This window comes from Phyllobates terribilis, unplaced genomic scaffold, assembly GCF_046119375.1.
Source record: "Phyllobates terribilis strain yellow unplaced genomic scaffold, ASM4611937v1 Scaffold_5__5_contigs__length_657084704, whole genome shotgun sequence".
Classification (NCBI taxonomy): Eukaryota; Metazoa; Chordata; class Amphibia; order Anura; family Dendrobatidae; genus Phyllobates; species Phyllobates terribilis.
In genome coordinates this window covers 568,175,101-568,196,750 of record NW_027362765.1, presented here as the reverse complement: position 1 = coordinate 568,196,750, position 21,650 = coordinate 568,175,101, and the positions used below count along the sequence as shown (strand labels likewise).

At 42.6% G+C, this 21,650-nt stretch overlaps 1 protein-coding gene across 1 annotated transcript in view; it reads left to right on the top strand.

The window, feature by feature from the left end:
- Nucleotides 1-18,610, top strand: part of MMRN2 (multimerin 2) — a 73,235-nt gene extending 54,625 nt beyond the window's left edge. The window contains exons 5-7 of the mRNA XM_073685892.1: nucleotides 11,581-11,736; nucleotides 12,024-13,910; nucleotides 14,845-18,610. Coding sequence (XP_073541993.1) covers nucleotides 11,581-11,736; nucleotides 12,024-13,910; nucleotides 14,845-15,224 — 2,423 coding nt within the window. The 3' untranslated portion in view covers nucleotides 15,225-18,610. The remainder of the gene's footprint in view (nucleotides 1-11,580; nucleotides 11,737-12,023; nucleotides 13,911-14,844) is intronic.
- The last annotated feature ends 3,040 nt before the right edge of the window (nucleotides 18,611-21,650 follow it).

Genomic DNA, 21,650 nt, shown 5'->3' with positions numbered 1-21,650 from the left:
CCGCCACTGGTTTGACTGCCCTGAGCCACGGAACCGGGTCGCCGCCACGAAGACTACAACCACCAGCATCCACCAAAAAGGGTCCGGCTCCGGGTGTCCCAAGGCCCAGGGGGTGTGTCAGAACATTTTCATCACCTTTCACAATCACCAATGGGACAAGGCAGGGATGTCCTCTGTCCCCTCTCTTATACATCCTAGTGACGGAGCACCTGCTCTCATCAATTCGCCATAACCCCAATATTAGGTGGATTGAGGTGGGAGGCACCGAGTACAAGTGCTCTCTATTTGCTGATGATGTCCTAGTATATATCACTCAATCACATATATCCATCCATGCTGTTATGGCTGAAATAGATCACTTTGTTACATGGTCAAATTTTAAAATCAATGCAGCGAAGTCTGAGGCCCTCGATGTCTCCCTCCCCAAATCCATATAGGATTCCATCCAGTCCAACTTTCCCTTTGCCTGTCCCTCACAGGGTATCAAATACTTAGGAATTCCTATTCATAGAGACCTCTCCCATCTATGTTATCTTAATTTTGGGCCCTTTATTGAACAACTCCATACAGACCACGGTTGGCAAGTTAGAACTGTAAGATTCACTACGTGAACCACTGGTGTTTTGTGGAAAAGCACATGTACACTGCGTTCCAAATTATTATGCAAAAAGTGTTTAGGAGTGATAAGGGAAGAATTTGTTTGTTTGTCAGTTAAACTCATTGATGGTGATGTGTGTCAGGGCTCTTTATATCACTGTAAGCAATTGCAGACACCTGTGCTAATTAGTTTGGCAGGTGTGTCCAATGAAAGGCAAGACTACTTAAGAAGGCTCTCTCACATTATTAAGCAGCCTACATTTTCTGCCAAAATGGGAAAGAAAAAGGATGTGTCGGCTGCTGAGAAGCAACAAATTGTGGAGTGTTTAGGTCAAGGCATGACTACAATCAACATTGTGCGATGATCAGGATGAAGTGCATTGGCAATCAAGAAGTATGTAGCTGATTCACAGTACACAAGTGTGCGTGCTGATAAGGGCAAATTGAGGACTCTTTCCTACAGGCAATTACGTCAGGTTGAAAGAGCAGCGGCAAAAAAGCCTTGTCATAGCAGCAGACAAGTTTTTGAAGCTGCTTGTGCCTCCAACGTCCCCCGAACAACAAGATGCAGGGTCCTTCAGAGGTTTGCAGCTGTGCATACGCCATCCTGTCGACCTCCTCTATCCACTTCACACAAGCAGAAACGGCTCCAGTGGGCCAAACATTACATGAAGACTGATTTCAAAACTGTTTTGTTCACGGATGAGTGCCGTGCAGCGCTCGATGGTCCAGATGGATGGAGTGGAGGATGGCTGGTTGATGGACACCCCACGCAAACACGACTACAGCGCCAACAAGGAGGAGGTGGAGTAATGTTTTGGGCTGGAATCATGGGGAGAGAGATTGTCGGCCCCTTTAGGATCCCTGAAGGCGCTAAAGATGAACTCCATAATGTATGTGGATTTTCTCAAACAGCACTTCCTGCCATGGTTCAAGAAGAAGAACCGTGTATTTCACAGCAAGATCATTTTTCTGCATGATAATGCACCATCTCATGCTGCACATAAAACATCTGCATCACTGGCTGATATGGGCATAAAAAGGGGGCAAACTTATGGTGTGACCCCCATGCTCCCCTGACCTCTACCCCATTCAGAACCTTTGGAGCATCATTAAAAGGAGTGTCTATGATGGCGGGAGGCAGTTCACATCTAAGCAACAGCTCTGGGAGGGTATTCTGTCCTCATGCAAAACAATTGAAGCAGAAACCATGCAAAACCTGACAAATTCAATGGACGAGAGAGTTCAGAAGCTCCTTTCGAACAAGGGGTCCTATGTGAAAATGTAACATCACCTAGAATAAAGTTTTGAGTTGAAAACTGTTTGATTTCAGTTTCTAACAACCTGCTAATGCTTATAATTTCAAAAATGACCATTTTTTTGGTCTTTATTAAAATGAAAAGGTTGATCGAAAAGTTTGGGGGATCTAAGAGTGTGGCAACCCAGTAGTCATGATTACTTCGAATTCTGACAATATGAGGGTCATGCTGCAGGTAGTGCAGCAAGAAGGCACTTATGTGTCTTGCGCATCTCGGAGCCCCAAAATTATTTTCCGGGCTAGATGCAGCTAAAAATTATTTTTAATTTTAAATCTGGTGAAGCTTTAGTATAGATGGCCTAATAGGATCAGTGCTGCACACTGCTACAAAGCCCAAATTATTTTCCAGTCAAGATACAGATAAACATGATTAGTAATTTGAAAGCTTAAAACGGTTGGTAGGGTGATTTTAACCAATCATCAAGCTTTTACTCTCCCCAGGATGACACAGGGGTAGAAAAGTCATTTCGGATCCATGATTTGTTCATCTTTATGAACGTGAGTCTGTCTACATTATCAGTGGAGAGCCGCGTGCGCTTATCTGTCAGCACACCACCAGCAGTGCTGAACACACGTTCAGACAGAACGCTGGCTGCGGGGCATGACAAGATCTCCAAGGCGTAAGTGGCTAGCTCCGGCCATTTATCCAGATTGGAAGCCCAAAAAGAGCAAGGGTCCAGTGACACAGTCGTGGCTTCAATGTTTACTTGGAGATACTCCTGTACCATCGTCTCTAGGCGTTGACTATGTGTCAGACTTCTTGTCTCCTGTGGCCTTGCAAAGGATGGGCTAAAAAAGTGGTGAAATGATTCCGCAAAATTGATGTTACCAGCAGATACTGTGGTTCTGTTACGGTTTGAGTGCTGAACACTTGACGGTCCCACGGTTGGCAAGTTGGAACTGTGAGATTCACTACGTGCACCACTGGTATTTTGTGGAAAAGCACATGTAAGATTCTGCAACAGTCTCTGCTGATACTCCTGCATGCGTGCATCCCTTTCTATGGCAGGAATAATTTCTGCAAATTTACTTTTGTACCGGGGATCTAACAGTGTGGCAACCCAGTAGTCAGGATTATTTCTAATTCTCACAATTCGAGGGTCATGTTGCAGGTAGTGCAGCAAGAAGGCACTCATGTGTGTTGCGCATCCAGGAGCACCAAGTCCCTGTTGTGTTGGTGGCGAGGTAACAATCATGCTTCCTTCCTCTGTCCTCTCCCCCCAACCTCGCACAACAGAAATGTGATCAAGGTCTCCCTCATCTGATGAGTCTTCCATCAGTTCGTCCTCCACTTCTTCCTGGGCTCCTGCACCTTCCTCACTAGTTTGGCTGCTACCATGCGCCCTGGTAAAACCATCTCCCCCACCCTCACATGCCTGCCGCCTTGGTGCTGCCGACCGTCTGGACCTTGCAGATGTTAGCCCTTCCGCATACAACTCCTCCTCCTCTACTTCCTCCACCTCCTCTTGTGCCACCACCTGACTCCGAATTCTGTTTAACATGTGCTCCAGCATGTAAATCACCGGAATAGTCATGCTGATAATGGCATCGTCAGCACTAAACATCTTCGTCGCCATTTCAAAACTGTGCAGATGGGTGCATAGGTCCCTGATCTGAGACCACTCCTCCAGCGTGATTTGCCCCACCTCTGAATCTCGTTGGCCCAGGTTATACGTCAGAACGTATTGCACCAGGGCTTGTCGGTGCTGCCACAGTCGCTGCAACATGTGCAGAGTTGAATTCCACCGGGTAGGCACATCGCATTTTAGCCGGTGAAGTGGCAGGCCCAACGACTTCTGTAGAGATGTAAGTCGCTGAGCTGCGGGATGCGAACGGCGGAAGTGAGCACACAGCGACCGTGCCCTCTGCAGAAGGCCATCTAGTCTGGGATAGTGGGCTAAAAATTGCTGGACAACCAGGTTCAACACGTGAGCCATACAAGGCACGTGTGCGACATTGCCCCGGCGAAGGGCCGCACCCAGGTTTGCAGCATTGTCGCACACGGCCTTCCCTGGTTTCAGGTCCAGTGGAGACAACCATTCATGAAATTGGTTCTCCAGAGCTGACCACAACTCCTCAGCTGTGTGACTCACATTTCCCAGACATTTCAATGTAAAAACCGCCTGATGACGTTGAGCCCTACTGCCAGCATAGTAAGGAGGTGTGCAGGATCCCTTCTGCGCAGTTAGAAAGCTTGTGGCATGACCAGACAGGCTTTGGGTGCAGGTGGAAGACCGAGAGGAGGTTGAGGAGGCAGAAGCAGTGGAGGAACTTTGACATAAAGAGGATTGACGCACAACTCGTGGGGACGGCAAGACTTGGACAGCAGCCCCTTGTCCTGCTGTCACCATAGTTACCCAGTGCCCAGTCAGCGACATGTAACGCCCCTGTCCATGCCTACTCGTCCAAGTGTCTGTGGTGAAATGCACCCTGTCACACACAGAGTTTCTCAAAGAAGCGGTGATGTTGTGTGCGACATGCTGGTGGAGCGCAGGCACACCTTTCTTTGAGAAGTAGTGCCGACTGGGCATCTGGTACTGGGGCACTGCGACGGACATAAGGTCTCGAAAATCCTCTGTGTCCACCAGGCGGAAAGGCAGCATTTCTGTAGCCAAGAGCTTGCAGATGGTGAAATTCAACCTCTTAGCTTTCTCATGGCTAGGAGGAAATGGTCTTTTACTTGTCCACATCTGAGGGACCGAGGGCTGGCTATTGTGCTTAGACGGGGTTGATAAGGGTGTCCCCGGCAAACTGCCGGTCTGTGAGGAAGATGCAGGCGGACATGTTAGGTTGCCTTGATCCAAAGGTGGTGCTATCGATGTCGGACAGCGCTCAACACCAGCTGGTGTTCCCACCTCCAAAGAAAATGATGACCTGCCAATCACGCTGGCTGTTGCGGGTAAAGAGGTGGCAGGTCTGCGCCCCAAAACAGGTGTGACTGCTGTCCCCCCAGTCACAGAGGATGAAGAGGCCGCGGATGCACAAGATATGGCAGACGGTGGTTGGCCCGGCCGGCTAGGCCGCATTGTAGCACACTGAGCTTCCCACTGCAACTTATGCTTCATGTCCATGTGCCGGTTCATGCATGAAGTACTCAAACTATGTATTTTTTGGCCTCTACTTAGCTTTTGCTGACAAATGTTACAGATAACACGAGTTGGGTCATCTTTATCGATCTGAAAAAATGCCCAGGCTATGCAAGGCTTAGCACCCATGCGACCTGAAGAGCCACCACGACTTGTGGTGAGAGGCAGAGTTGTGTTTGAGGATGCAGTTGTTGACGTGCTTCCAGTACTACGTCTCTGTCCAGGAAGGCGCAACCTGACCTCGTCGTCACTAGCTTCTTCCTCCACCTCCTCTGCTGACCTCATCTCTTGGCTGACTGTGGGTTGACAGTAAGTGGGATCTCCAACCTCATCATCATCACCCTGTGTGTTATCACACCCGTCGTCCTCAGAGCCAACCTGTTCCTGCCCTGACAAAAAACTAAAGTTGTCGCTCCAATCAGGTATTTGAGTCTTATCATCGTCTTCCTCATTGTCTCCACCAACAGGAGTTACAGTTTGGGAATGAGGGTCTACATTATGGTCAGAACCTTCTGCGTCTGGTCCTGGATCCGACTCATAAAGATTCTGGGCATCAGTGCAGATCATTTCCTCGTCTGGATTCACAGAAGCGCTGGAGTCGACCTCTGATTCCCAGGCTATAGTATGAGTAAACAGCTCTGCAGACTCAACCATCTGTTCTACCTCATACTCAGACGGGCAGCTGGAGATTTGGGAGCTCTGAGGAAGCAAGTGCGATTTGGGTGACACCTTTGAGGACTGGAGTATTTGTGATGTTGAAGTTGATGTGGAGGAGAGCCCACTTAAAGGAGCACTTGATATCCGTTGAAGCACCTGCTGTTTTTGTGCCTCATCTGGAATTTGTAGCGATTGGCGTGGCCGTAAGAAAGGGATCTTATCACATTGTCCGCTAAAAGAAGTAGACATTTTAGTTTGGCTGGAAGATGGTCTTTCTTCTGCAGATGTTACTGTTGCTTTAACACCTACCCCACGGACACAACCTTTTTTCCCCTTCCCAACACGCCTATTCCCCTTTCCACCAGCAGCAGGCCTTTTTCCACTCATTTTGGTGGTTAACTAATTCACAACTCTGGAGTTGTTTGCACAAAAAAACAATGGATGGTAACCGAGCAGAGCTGAGTGGCCAAACTGTGGTATTAGGCCAAAACTATTGGCTGGGTTAGATGCAGAAAAAAATTATATTCAATTTGCAACCTGATGGAGGTCAGTATAGATGGACTAATACAACAAGTCCCACACACAGCTAGAAGCCCAATATTTTTTCAGAGGTAGATGCAGAAAAAAATATATTCAGTTTGCAACCTGATGGAGGTCAGTATAGATGGACTAATACAACAAGTCCCACACACAGCTAGAAGCCCAATATTTTTTCAGAGGTAGATGCAGAAAAAAATATATTCAGTTTGCAACCTGATGGAGGTCAGTATAGATGGACTAATACAACAAGTCCCACACACAGCTAGAAGCCCAAATATTTTTTCAGAGGTACTGTAGATGCAGATAAAAATTATTTTTAATTTGCAACCTGATGGAGGTCAGTATAGATGGACTAATAGAGAAAGTCCGACACACTACTAGAAGGCCAAATATTTTTTCAGAGGTAGATGCAGAAAAAAATATATTCAGTTTGCAACCTGATGGAGGTCAGTATAGATGGACTAATACAACAAGTCCCACACGCAGCTAGAAGCCCAAATATTTTTTCAGAGATACTGTAGATGCAGATAAAAATTATTTTTAATTTGCAACCTGATGGAGGTCAGTATAGAAGAACTAATAGAGAAAGTCCGACTCACTACTAGAAGGCCAAATATTTTTTCAGAGCTAGATGCAGAAAAAAATTATATTCAGTTTGCAACCTGATGGAGGTCAGTATAGATGGATTAATAGAACAAGACCCACACACAGCTAGAAGCCCAATATTTTTTCAGAGGTAGATGCAGAAAAAAATATATTCAGTTTGCAACCTGATGGAGGTCAGTATAGATGGACTAACAGAGAAAGTCCCACACACTACTAGAAGGCCAAATATTTTTTCAGAGCTAGATGCAGAAAAAAATTATATTCAGTTTGCAACCTGATGGAGGTCAGTATAGATGGATTAATAGAACAAGACCCACACACAGCTAGAAGCCCAATATTTTTTCAGAGGTAGATGCAGAAAAAAATATATTCAGTTTGCAACCTGATGGAGGTCAGTATAGATGGACTAACAGAGAAAGTCCCACACACTACTAGAAGGCCAAATATTTTTTCAGAGCTAGATGCAGAAAAAAATTATATTCAGTTTGCAACCTGATGGAGGTCTGTATAGATGGATTAATAGAACAAGACCCACACACAGCTAGAAGCCCAATATTTTTTCAGAGGTAGATGCAGAAAAAAATATATTCAGTTTGCAACCTGATGGAGGTCAGTATAGATGGACTAATACAACAAGTCCCACACACAGCTAGAAGCCCAATATTTTTTCAGAGGTAGATGCAGAAAAAAATATATTCAGTTTGCAACCTGATGGAGGTCAGTATAGATGGACTAATACAACAAGTCCCACACACAGCTAGAAGCCCAAATATTTTTTCAGAGGTAGATGCAGAAAAAAATATATTCAGTTTGCAACCTGATGGAGGTCAGTATAGATGGACTAATAGAGAAAGTCCGACACACTACTAGAAGGCCAAATATTTTTTCAGAGCTAGATGCAGAAAAAAATTATATTCAGTTTGCAACCTGATGGAGGTCAGTATAGATGGATTAATAGAACAAGACCCACACACAGCTAGAAGCCCAATATTTTTTCAGAGGTAGATGCAGAAAAAAATATATTCAGTTTGCAACCTGATGGAGGTCAGTATAGATGGACTAACAGAGAAAGTCCCACACACTACTAGAAGGCCAAATATTTTTTCAGAGCTAGATGCAGAAAAAAATTATATTCAGTTTGCAACCTGATGGAGGTCTGTATAGATGGATTAATAGAAAAAGACCCACACACAGCTAGAAGCCCAATATTTTTTCAGAGGTAGATGCAGTAAAAAATATATTCAGTTTGCAACCTGATGGAGGTCAGTATAGATGGACTAACAGAGAAAGTCCCACACACTACTATAAGGCCAAATATTTTTTCAGAGCTAGATGCAGAAAAAAATTATATTCAGTTTGCAACCTGATGGAGGTCAGTATAGATGGATTAATAGAACAAGACCCACACACAGCTAGAAGCCCTATATTTTTTCAGAGGTAGATGCAGAAAAAAATATATTCAGTTTGCAACCTGATGGAGGTCAGTATAGATGGACTAACAGAGAAAGTCCCACACACTACTAGAAGGCCAAATATTTTTTCAGAGCTAGATGCAGAAAAAAATTATATTCAGTTTGCAACCTGATGGAGGTCAGTATAGATGGTTTAATAGAACAAGACCCACACACAGCTAGAAGCCCAATATTTTTTCATAGGTAGATGCAGAAAAAAATATATTCAGTTTGCAACCTGATGGAGGTCAGTATAGATGGATTAACAGAGAAAGTCCCACACACTACTAGAAGGCCAAATATTTTTTCAGAGCTAGATGCAGAAAAAAATTATATTCAGTTTGCAACCTGATGGAGGTCTGTATAGATGGATTAATAGAACAAGACCCACACACAGCTAGAAGCCCAATATTTTTTCAGAGGTAGATGCAGAAAAAAATATATTCAGTTTGCAACCTGATGGAGGTCAGTATAGATGGACTAACAGAGAAAGTCCCACACACTACTAGAAGGCCAAATATTTTTTCAGAGCTAGATGCAGAAAAAATTATATTCAGTTTGCAACCTGATGGAGGTCTGTATAGATGGATTAATAGAACAAGACCCACACACAGCTAGAAGCCCAATATTTTTTCAGAGGTAGATGCAGAAAAAAATATATTCAGTTTGCAACCTGATGGAGGTCAGTATAGATGGACTAATACAACAAGTCCCACACACAGCTAGAAGCCCAAATATTTTTTCAGAGGTACTGTAGATGCAGATAAAAATTATTTTTAATTTGCAACCTGATGGAGGTCAGTATAGATGGACTAATACAACAAGTCCCACACACAGCTAGAAGCCCAATATTTTTTCAGAGGTAGATGCAGAAAAAAATATATTCAGTTTGCAACCTGATGGAGGTCAGTATAGGTGGACTAATAGAACAAGTCCCACACACTGCTAGAAGGCCAAATATTTTTTCAGAGCTAGATGCAGAAAAAAATTATATTCAGTTTGCAACCTGATGGAGGTCAGTATAGATGGATTAATAGAACAAGACCCACACACAGCTAGAAGCCCAATATTTTTTCAGAGGTAGATGCAGAAAAAAATTATATTCAGTTTGCAACCTGATGGAGGTCAGTATAGATGGATTAATAGAACAAGACCCACACACAGCTAGAAGCCCAATATTTTTTCAGAGCTCGATGCAGAAAAAAATTATATTCAGTTTGCAACCTGATGGAGGTCAGTATAGATGGATTAATAGAACAAGACCCACACACAGCTAGAAGCCCAATATTTTTTCAGAGCTAGATGCAGAAAAAAATTAGATTCAGTTTGCAACCTGATGGAGGTCAGTATAGATGGACTAATAGAATGATGCTATGCCCAAAAGATTTTACTTCACTAGGTGCAGTAAAAAAATTGGTATTCTATACACAGGTGGTATATCTTGCAACACAGATAGGCTACTCCACTGACTAACACACTCTGCAATAGGCCAAAAAGGATTAGCTTTGCTAGATTCAGCCAAATGCTGTGAAAAAAACTTGCACAGCACTGGCACAGACCTGCCTGGCAAAAACTGATAGGAACTGATGTAACCTAGTCCTGAAAAGGACTCCAATTACAATTAGTCTTTACTCCCACAACCTATCTATTTAAGAGCACAGACCTGCCTGATAAAAGTCGTAGGAAATGCTGTAACCTAGTCCTTAAAAGGACTGCAATCACAACTATTCCCTACTCCCAAGCTATCTGTATATTTGTGCGAAAATTGGCTTGAAATTAACAAGGTATAGCGCACACAGCAACAGCGGTGCCGTCTAACACGCAGCTGCAGCAGTGAGAAAATGGTGGCGACGGGGAAAATGGCTTGGTCTTATAGGGCAAGGACATGTGACATACACTGCCAATGACACATGCCCTTGCTTGTGTGAAAAAAAGCACTTCGCTCCGTGTGTGCGCTGCTGATAGGCTGACAGATTGCACCTCTCCACTGTAAATGCGGGAAAGAGAAAAAAAAATGGAGATCTTCATTGTTCCTGCAGAGATCCATCCCCTGCCCCTCCCCCCACCCCGCTGTACACTCAAACTGCGTATTAACATTAATTTTCATCATTAGTGAGAAAAAATCCAGTTATGATTTTGGTGCACGAACAGTTATCGAACATAACCTCGAACAGCCGAATTTTTCTCAAATTGTTCGTGTTCGCCGAACGGCTCGAACACCGCCCAAAACAGCTCGAATTTGAGATTGGCGAACAGTTCGAGTAGAACAACCCTCATCTCTAATCATGAATCGTGGTATGTGTTAAAGGGGCCCACTGAGACTCTTTCGCCCAGGGCCCACAAAAACTTGGAGCCGGCCCTGAACTGGGGTTTCTGGTTTGGCTTCCTACTCTATGTTATGTAATAACAACTGGTTAGTAAATCTAGTGTCTATGCTTTTTAAACAAGTTTGGAAATACATTTTGAATTTCATGGTAACACTGGATTATTATTTGCTGGGTATAAAGGCCCCGTCACACTAAGCGATGCAACAGCGATCCCGATAACGATACGACCTGTCAGGGATCGTTGCTGCATCACTAATACATCGCTGGTGAGCTGTCAAACAGGCAGGCTCACCAGCGATGAGGGGAGCAGCGACATCGTGGAAAGAATCGTTCCACGATGTCCTGCTCCCTTTACCAGCCTGCTGCTTAAGCAGGAGCAGGCTGGTAACTATGGTAAATATCGGGTTACTAAGTGCGCGTGTGCCCCTAGTAACCCGCTGTTTACCATGGATACCACTCTGCTACGGTGCGCTGGAGCCTCCGCGCACCGTAGCAGAGTGGTATCTATGGTAAACAGCGGGTTACTAAGTGCGTGCGTGCCCCTAGTAACCCGATATTTATCATGGTTACCAGCCAGATCATTGGTCCCGCTGGTCACACACAGCGATGTGTGCTGGCCAGCGGGAGGCCAACGACCAAAAAATGGTCCAGGACACTTTGCAACGATCAGCGACCTCACAGCAGGGGCCTGATCGTTGCAAAGTGTCACACATAGCGACATCGCTGGTGAGGTCGCTGGTGAGTCACCAAAACCGTGACACAGCAGCGATCTCGCTAGCGATATCGCTTAGTGTGACGGGGCCTTTAAGCTTTTACAAAACTTTTGGAAGACACTTCAAGTATATGTATTAATTTAAAATATCCCATTAGTTTTTATGATGCTTAGCACAAATGTGGACAAACCCTTCCATCCCAATTTATAATAATTTTAAAATGTTATAATGATTTTTAAAATTTCTTGCATTGTCAACTTTCAATCTTTTTGTGCTGTTCCGCAGAGGTGACTGAAATGATTAAAGCTGTGGAAAGCCAAGAAAGTCTATTGGAAGATATCCAAAATGATATTCATCAGGCTGCTAGTCATCTTCAGGATCTTCAGAATGTACTGGGCAATAATGCAACCACTGCACTTGGGAACAGTCAGAATCAGTCAGGTATGCTGGTGGGTGGATAGTTATTTTTTATGTGAGTGAACGGGCAATAAGTATATAGGGTATTTTTTCAAAGACTACTGACTAAGGTAAAGTAATACAACCATTTCATTTTACCATAATTTATTTCTATTATCTTTTTGTCCAATGTACCCAACAGAGTGAGTGAAGGACGGTGTAAACATTACTATGTATACCAAGACCTAGGTTTAAAAGTCTGGGCCCAATTTCATTTATATTGTTCGGGTATTACAGTGCATTTATTTTAATAGTGAATATTTATGTTGCAGAAATAGATGACCGTGTTGTCCGTGAAGTAGTGCTACCACATGTGGAAAATTTCCTGAAAGCCCATTTTAGCCCCATATGGACCAGTTTTAATAAAAGTCTGCAAAATCTTAATAATATGGTGAAGAACCTTTCTGAAAGTGTTGAAATTAACAGACGAACATTGGACGTATTTCTGGAGAATTCTGTACCTAAAAAAGACCTTTATGAGCTAGGAACCAAATTTGAGTCAAAAATTCAGGGGAACGTTGACAAGCTTGAACAATTGAAACAACAAATAGATAACAACTTTCACACACAACAAACTGTGTTCCAGCATAATATGACCATGATAAAGGCTGATACAGATATAAAGTTGAAAAGGAATCTAAAGTTTCACCAGTCTCAGTATTCGTACTTGAATTTTAGTATTGGAGACCTTCGTAGAGAGCAGGAACAAATTCAAGATGATCTCATAGATTTGACTCAAAATATGACATTACTTTGCTCTCCAAGACAAGGAGAGGTTTCTTCCATAACGAATTACCAAGTGAATGAAACCCTAATGGTACACGAGAACCAGATTAAAGATTTACTGACTGAGTCAGAGGCAGCTTTTGAAAATATTAGTATTCTGGAGAAATGGATAAAGGAACTCCGTACCGATTATAAAGAAAACTCTGGGAAAGTTCAAATGCAGTTCATCGAGAAAAGCCTCATCATGGAAGAAATCAAAGACTTAATTCAGAGGCAGATAGTAGAACTCAATTTTACTATTCTGAGTATACAAAATGGTAGTGATGAGTTATTTAGGAATTGTGACTGTCACAAAATGAATTTAGACATAATTGCTCTTGAGGAAATACAAAGGAACTTCTCAAATCAATTCAGAGATGTTTTATATGGAATAGAAGATGTCAAGCAGAAGGAAGGAAGTTCAAAGACATATCTGCAGCATTCTGTAGAAGACCTAGCACAGGCCTTGCAATTTAATCGTCAATCTCTTGCTGCGCAACAAGAACAAGGACGAATGTTATTGTTGATAACTTCTCAGCTGCAAACTCAAATGAAAAACCTTACAGATGATGTTAGACATATTAGGGTGGACAATGTTCAGATCCACAAGCATATTAAACATCTAGATAGTTCTTTCAGTTCTCTTCTAGAAGATGCAACAAGACATGAACGAGTATTGGAAGCTCTACTTGGTGAAGAAGCTCTGGAACTTCTTTCTGAAGATAATCCTGAAGCTGTGTATATGACAGTTATAAAAATGAATGAAGTTCTGAACAGCACTTTCCATATGCTGGAAAAACAGCTGATCAGTACAAATTCATTGAGTGAGCGTCTCCAGTTCTTGGAGATGCAATATGGAAACCAAAATTCCCCTGAGTCTTCTGGCATTTACAATGTTGGTCAAAATAATGAAGGAAAAAACCCCTTCCAGAGTGGCGATTTAGTGCACATGGAGCCCAATCATGAAGCATTTAGAGATAATGATGCTGATGATTCTGAATACAATGATATAATGATCTTGAAAAAGGATCTTCAGCATCTCCGTGTTAAAGTGAATGAGCTGGAGTCTTCCTTCTTTAGTTTTCCTAATTCCATGAATGACACTATTGGAGATGCTTTAAAACCTCTTAATACTTTGACTACTTCCATGAAGTTTGACATTGAAAACTTTAGAGAGCTTTACAATAAACATATTCAGTTATTCCATAAAATATTTGGAAATTATGAAGCTCTCGTTTCATCAGACGCGTCTCTGGACATTGAAAAGCTCAAGGATTTCATTGATAAAAAAATGAAAAAAAGACAAAAAGGAGGAGAATCACAAAGGAAGTCAGACGCTAAAAAACATAACGATGAACAGTGGCAATCCGATGAAACAGCCTTACCCAATCAAGGTATGTTATTTATCTTCCTCATGCCTGTTTTACACTTGCTTGATATTAAAGCTACATTCAGAACCCCACCGGCTAATTTTCCTTGAGCAGTTAAAGCAGTTGCATTGCATTTGACCACTTAGTGGCAGAATGGAGTATTCAGGCAGATTGTGAAGAGTTCCTTTTCACCTACCATATTTACTATGATTAACCAAGGCCTATTAGTGACATCAGAACAGTCTAAAAATGACCATATACATTTCATTAATTTCAACTAAACCTGCTGGTTTTGGCAAGATTGGCTCACCATATAATGTGTATTGGGACATATACCTATTCTCAATGGCAGATGTTAGGAGAGAAAAGGATCAGGCAGATGTAATTCAACATGCTCAATCCGTTTGCCCTCAAAAGAGATAATCTGCCCTCAGAGTTGGGTGCTGAAGCCAGCTCTCATCATTGATGTCTGATCTCCCTGTGATCAGCACGACCATGCGACGCTGATGGGAGTTAGAGTCAGCACCCGCTGTTTGTATATCGTGTATTAAATAAATAAATAGAAAAAAATGGCATGGGGTCCCCCGTCATTTTCCTAACCAGCTGATGGAAATCTGACAGCTGAGGGCTGATGTTAATATTCTGGGAAGGGGCGAATAGCCATAAAGGTTGATTACACTTATGCGGCACACGGACGGCACACTGATGTTACACACAGACACATGGACACGGATAGCACCGATACCGGTTTTTCCAGTATCGGTAATATTAGGACATGTGAAGGCGGCCTTACACTGTCTCTCTGGTACGTCTGTCCTTTAATTACAGTATATATACCCATTTATGGAGGAACAAATCAGACATTTGTTGTAGAACTTTCTAGAATGTATAATTTGTGTGTTTTATCCTAAATGAGGTCCGAAAATGAACTTTCCATGGTTTGTGATTTCTCTTTTAGATCCTCTAGTTGCCTTCAGTGCAGGGTTTTCCAGTGGAGCTGAAGGATCTAACATGATTAAATTTAGCGATGTCCATTTGAATTATGGAGACGTATTTCCCTCAGATGGCTACTTCACAGCACCATACAGTGGAGTTTACGCCTTTTCAATAAGTGTGGATTTTGGCATCGGTAAAGGACTTGGACATCTGGTTTTCGGTGGACGGCACAGAATTGCCCTTCAGAACAGCAGCACTGGCCCCGCAGAAAGCCTAAAGCACCAATTTGCAGTTGTAGAGCTTAAGAAAGAGGAGAAGGTTTGGTTTGAACTTTATCAAGGGTCAATCAAAAAGAACACGCTGGGAACTTCGCTGTCTGGCTATCTGATATTTAAAACGTGAGCTCGGGACATGCAGACATTCACAAGATATTACGGATGAATTTGAAAAACAAAATATGGTTTGCTTTATTTTACCAATTCTATCTCTGACTGGTTGTGGATCCTCTGTTTGGGCTAACAGTTTTCATGGTTTGATTATCTATGCTATGGGATGGCAGGCACCAAACTCCCCTCCTCCCCTCACAACATTCCCAACTTACCAACTAAACTGAAACACCACACATAGTGTGTAGATAAAAGGCCGCGGTATTTATTAATGGTTACTCAAATATTAAACCAATAAATAACAAGAAAATTCATTACTCCATAGACACTAAAAACCATCCAGCCTCCACCCAGCATAGCTGAGCGAGAACCATCGAATAAATACCATGACGACTTTATAACTTAAGGGAGGGCGGGCGGGCAGCTGTTTCTTCAGAATCCCGGCTGTTGTGAGTCCCCTGACAGGAATGCAGGGCTTAAAAAGGCTCTTCTGCTTCGCGCCGAAATCTGTCCACCAATCAGGCTCCTGTCGCTCATTTCTGCTTGGCACCTGAAGACTAAGAAACCATTCTGCAAAAGGTAAGTACCATTAGTCAGGAATGGGGGGGAAGGAATGAAGCCCACTACTGAGAGAACTAACGGGACATACCAAGACTAAACCCTAACCAGACTAAGCTTTAGTAAACAGGTGGAGTTGGTGCCGCCATCCCATGAAGCCCCCACGCTATATGCTCTAAAGGGGAACTTGGACATTCTCAGTTCATTTGCTTTACAAATAGTTTTTTTTTTCAACATGCTACTTGCTTAAAGGGGTATTCTCTAGGTTGGAAGGTATCCCCTATCCATGGAACAGGGGATAACTTCCTGATTGCTGGTGGTCCGATTGTGTGGACGCTCACTGTTGGGACCCCACCGATCCAGAAAACCGTGGCTCTGCAGAGCAACATGTGAATGCAGTAGAGGTCTATCATGCACACTGCAGCTACATTTACTCTTATGGGAGTGCCAAGCTCAGCACTATGATATTTCCGATGGTCCCATTAAATTGATATAGGGACTGAGATTCTGATTCCAGTGATGTCACGTACTAGGCTGTGTGTTGTTGTTTCAATAAAATCAGTGTTTAATCAGCAGGAGATGATCACTGCCGGACTAGGTGCCTCTTACCTCCTAGTCAAATGCATTGTGTAACCTTGCCTCCATGACTAATTGGCAGCTTTCTGTCAAAGTACAGTGTACACAGCGAGCTGCCAATCAGGGGTGTGTGTGGTTGTACAGAGCTACAGGCTGACCACTGCTGGAACGTAATATGCTTCTCAATTTATATCTACATTAATTCTTAGTAGCAGAAAAAGCATGAAAATGGAGCTGTTTGACTGTCAGAAGTAAAAGAATAAGCCAGGCATATCATTTATATAGTCCGGTATACTGATGAGGAGAGCGCCTCTCCCATCTGCCCCAGCATGATTACCGTGATTGATGGATTGGTGTGTATGCACATACGTTGAGTGTATTTCTAGTTGCCAAACGGTGCAATATTCTTTATGCCATTTTGGCTACTAGATGCTCCAATCAGTAGCAGTGTGCTGCACTTATATAGGACAGCATATTATTCGGACAGATCCACTCTAAATGGTGGGAAACAAAGTAAGCTAAACGAGTGCGCCTGTGCAGATGAACGTGTCTCCAAGGTCACAGACTACAAAGAAACCTCCTGCCTTCTGACCCTGCCGTCATCTGCTGCTGAGTTTCATCAGCTCCCTCTTTTATTCTGATCTGCAGACGGTGAAACAAAAGTTAAATTGAGGAGGCAAGATCACATGACTGTAGGTTCCCTCTATACAGATATGTATGGATATACATAGGTCTGGCATAAGTAATAAAACATTGGGCCCGATTCATCAAGAATGGCGTTGTTCACTCCGGTCTTGATGAAGGGCCGTGCTGGAGTCAGACTCTTCTGATTCATGAATAGGTGCACACCCCTTCATGAATCTGGAGCATCTGACGAGTGGCGCGGGCCTCTATGCTCTTTATCAGTCAGGTGTAGAGTGAGGTTTCTGGCACAGGGAACGCCACAGCTCGGCATGAATTAGACAAGCTGTGGTGTCACGCCCTCTGCCGATGCCCCGTCCAGACCCTGCTCTGCCCATTTAGGCAGAGCTGAGAGAAACTGGCATGAAAACGCCAAAAGTCACAACATTTAGGTGCATCTTCGAGTTCCGTCTAAATTTTGCGACTTTTTAAAGTTTTTACACCAGAATTCTGGCGTGAAAGCTTTGATGAATCGGGCCAATGGTCTTTAGTCTGCACTAATGCTGTCACTTGTGAATTGTGCACTTCATATATTATGAACTAATATTATATTAATGTTTAATCCTAAACATAATACTGTGCACAAATATTAAGGCATTGACAATCAATAGAGAAGCCTAACATCATACAGACTGCTAAGTGATTTCTTCTAATGATATTCCCTATATTACCTACTCAATTTGGTGGGGATCTGAACTCCTAGTCACACATAATATATGAATTGTGAAAACCACTTCATTGAACACAAATGGTGAACTACTGCACATTTCTATATAAAACGCCTTCTACGACTAACTAGGCCTGAGAGTTACAAATGGGATCTCTGCTGTGCTTCCATTCATATATTGTTATGTACATATTCTCTAACTTGTTACTTTATTTTGATCATTGTTACTTGTCCATTTGTTTCTGTGCTCCTTCTACAGCTTTCTTTTCCTTCCCTTATTTATTGCATGTAGATAGCAGCTGAATAGAAATGCTGAGTACAATGTTTTATCATTTAATATATTTTCCTCTATTATTGACATGTGAAAAATAAGAATTTAGGGACCGAATCATCAAGCAGTATGAGACAGGAGGAAAACTGCTTGAAACTTTCTTTTTTGCAAAATTTGCAGTTGTGTAAAATTTTTGCAATTTTTGACGTTTTTACACCAGTCTCAGCTAACTTCGGCAACTTTTTAGAAAGTGAGCAAAGCTTGGCCGAGTACATCCGACAAATTTATAATAATTTATGCCAACATGGTAGTGTAAATTACGATGTATATGTATACCATTCACTGACTGGCATACATCTCTTTTGTTCTGCACGGCAGCTAAATCAAGCACCAAATTCAATAGGAGGCTCATACATCTTAATGAATTACACACATCTTACTCCAGAGCACGCTTCATTAAGACTGGTGTATAAGCGCCAGACATGATGAATTGGCCCTATGGTCCCTAAATTCTGTACTTGTAGGTAGATGTATGCAATGTCTGTTCTTCTTTGAAAATATTGTATGTATTCTGGATGTGCGGAAGTTATGCATCATTTATAAATAAAGTATACATATATAGGTGCTCTGGAAGCACTGAACCTGTTAATGTCATCTGTCCTCTCAGTTTTTGGAATAAAAAGCTATTGGCCATCTCTCAGCCTAGTGACCACTGGAGAACCTGGCACAACAGATAATTACAAATTTTAGCTAACATTGTTCCCACTCCAAACTTCAAGTACTACACTCACTAAATGGGAACCAAGACCTCCTTTTGGTCCCTTGCTAATGAAAAGGGAAAAGGGAAGTGGGACTTTTCAATACACTGAGATGCTGTAGGACAGGCACTATCCTATTGTTTTTTGTCTGCTGGTGCCACTCTGAGTCGTCATGGTGGCATCACCAGTTCCATCTTGAGGCTGATGGTAGGATATATATCTGAATATGAGTGCACCTAAACTTCTTTACCTACCTGAATACCAGGTAATCCCTCTCAGACATCAGATAGATGGCCTACTGTCTCTTCCCTTCTCACTGGATGCAAAGTTTGATTCAAGCTCATACTCTCACAGCAGACACTGGTTAGTATTACTGATCTCTCTCTACTGCATATTAGGAAATTACCAATATTTCCATTCATTGCCTCCAGCACTTACAGGGGTTATCTCATCTTATTAAATGTAAAGACAAGCAACTTTCCAATTTATCTCTTATTAAAAATCGTTTTCAGTTCTATAGTTTACTAGTCGCTGTCAAGGTTAAATCACAGATTATAATGGAAGTGTATAGTATTTAAGCAATTTCACCGAAAAATACACCTAAAATTTTATGTTTATTAGTATCATAAAAAATTCAGTTGTAACTGACCCTCAAAAAAACAAACAAAAAGCAACAAAAATGGTTAAAAGGCTGTAAAGTATTCACAGTCCAAAAAGAGATTCTCATAAAGTGGGGAAGGGGCAATGCCCTAAACTGACCCCTAATCTGGACCCTCTTGAATGCAAATGGCGCCCCTGCTCCTCCTCGGCTCCCCCTAAAGGACCCTATAAGTCCTTGATTAGGTGAGAGTGATGGAGTCAATTATCAGAGTAAGGGGACAAAAAAGGGTAATCACCATTCAATCCACAAGACAAATGGGCCACCACCACTGTACCTGCAGTGTACAGGTGTGGTAAATCAAAAAATAGGAAATTAATGGGTATTCATTGCCTAACAGTCAATTATCTTAATAGCCCAGATACTCAAGAGGATATCAATCATTAGTAGTGTTGAGCGATACCTTCCGATATCGGGAAATATCGGATCGGATTGGATCGGACCGATACCTAAAAATATCGGATATCGCCGATTCCGATACCGGAAACCAATGCAAGTCAATGGGACACAAATATCGGAATAAAAATAAACCCTTTCTTTCCTTGTAGGTTAATTCTACATGAAGTAAAACAACTAAGAATAATGTAGAATGTATTACATGAAAAGCCGGCAATTCAGCAGCGGCATACACCGGTACCCGACAATTTAGAGCAGAAAGAATATAACATCACACATAGATTAGATAGATAGAAACATGTCAGTCACATATATAAGAAGTACAGAGACAGTGTTGCTTACTGTACTTGTCATTTAGTGTAAAGGATTTATTAAAAAAAATAAAAGTGTTTTCATGCACCGTCTCTTTAAAAAAGCCGGCCGGCAATTCAGCAGCGGTACCCGACAATTTATAACAGAAAGAATAGAGCATCACACATAGATTAGATAGATAGAAACATGTCAGTCACATTTATAATAAAAACAGTGATAGTGTTGATTACTGTACTTGTCATTTAGTGTTAAAATAAAGGATTTATTAAAAAAAAAAAATCGGCGTGGGGTTCCCCGTAATTTTAGTCTCTAGAGGAGGTTAAGCAGACGGCTGGGGCCGATGATTGAAGCCTGGGAAGGGGGTAATACCCACGGAGCTTCCCAGGCTACTAATATCAGCCCCCAGCTGAATACCTAGCCTTTACTAGCTATTAAAATGGGGACCCAAAAAAAAATGACGTGGGATCCCCCCTATTTTAATAGCTAGCAAAGGCTAGGCAGACAGCTGGGGGCTGATATTAATAGCCCAGGAAGGGTGCCATGAATATTGGCCCCCTCCCAGGCTAGAAACACCAGCCGTCAGCCGCCCCAGAAGTGGTGCATCCATAGGATGCGCCAATTCTGGCACTTAGCCTCGCTCTTCCCACTGCCCTGTAGCGGTGGCAGTGGGGTAATAGGGCTGGGGTTGATGTCAGCTTATAATGCCAGCTGACATCAAGCCCAGGTTAGTAATGGAGAGGCGTCTATAAGACACCCCCATTACTAACCCCATAGTCAAAGTTAAAAAAAAAACACAAACACCCAGAATAAAGTCCTTTAATTGAAATAAAGACAATTCTTTATTGTTCTAAATTAAACCATACTTACCATCACGCCCATTCCAGCTGAAGCCAACGAGCTCCTGCAATAAAAGAAAAATAATAAAGCAACATCATCCTTACCTTTCCATGGTTCCCAGGACAGCTTCAGCTCTGCTACATTGACATGACAGGCTGGATCGCAGCCGAAAGCTGCCATCCAGCTTGCCATGCCGCAGACACTGAGAAGCGCAGGCATGCTTGCGCTCCTCAGTGTCTGGCCGTGACGGCATAAAGATGAGTCGAGGTCATGTCCAATGAACTCAGCTCACCTCATGCATTTCACTGACAGCGTGGGAAAATTCTTCTGCGCTCAGCGCTTGAGCAGGAGGATTTTCCCACGCTGTCAGTGATGTGCATGAGGTGAGCTGAGTTCATTGGACATGACCTCGGCTCATCTTTATGCCGTCACAGCCAGACACTGAGGAGCGCAAGCATGCCTGCGCTTCTCAGTGTTTGCGGCATGGCAAGCTGGATGGCAGCGTTCTGTTGCGATCCAGCCTGTCATGTCAATGTAGCAGAGCTGAAGCTGTCGTGGGAACCATGGAAAGGTAAGGATGATGTTGGTTTATTATTTTACTTTTATTGCAGAAGACATTGGCTTCAGCTGGAATGGGCGTGATGGTAAGTATGTTTTAATTTAGAACAATAAAGAATTGTGTGTTTATTTCAATTAAAGGACTTTATTCTGGGTGTTTGTGTTTTTTT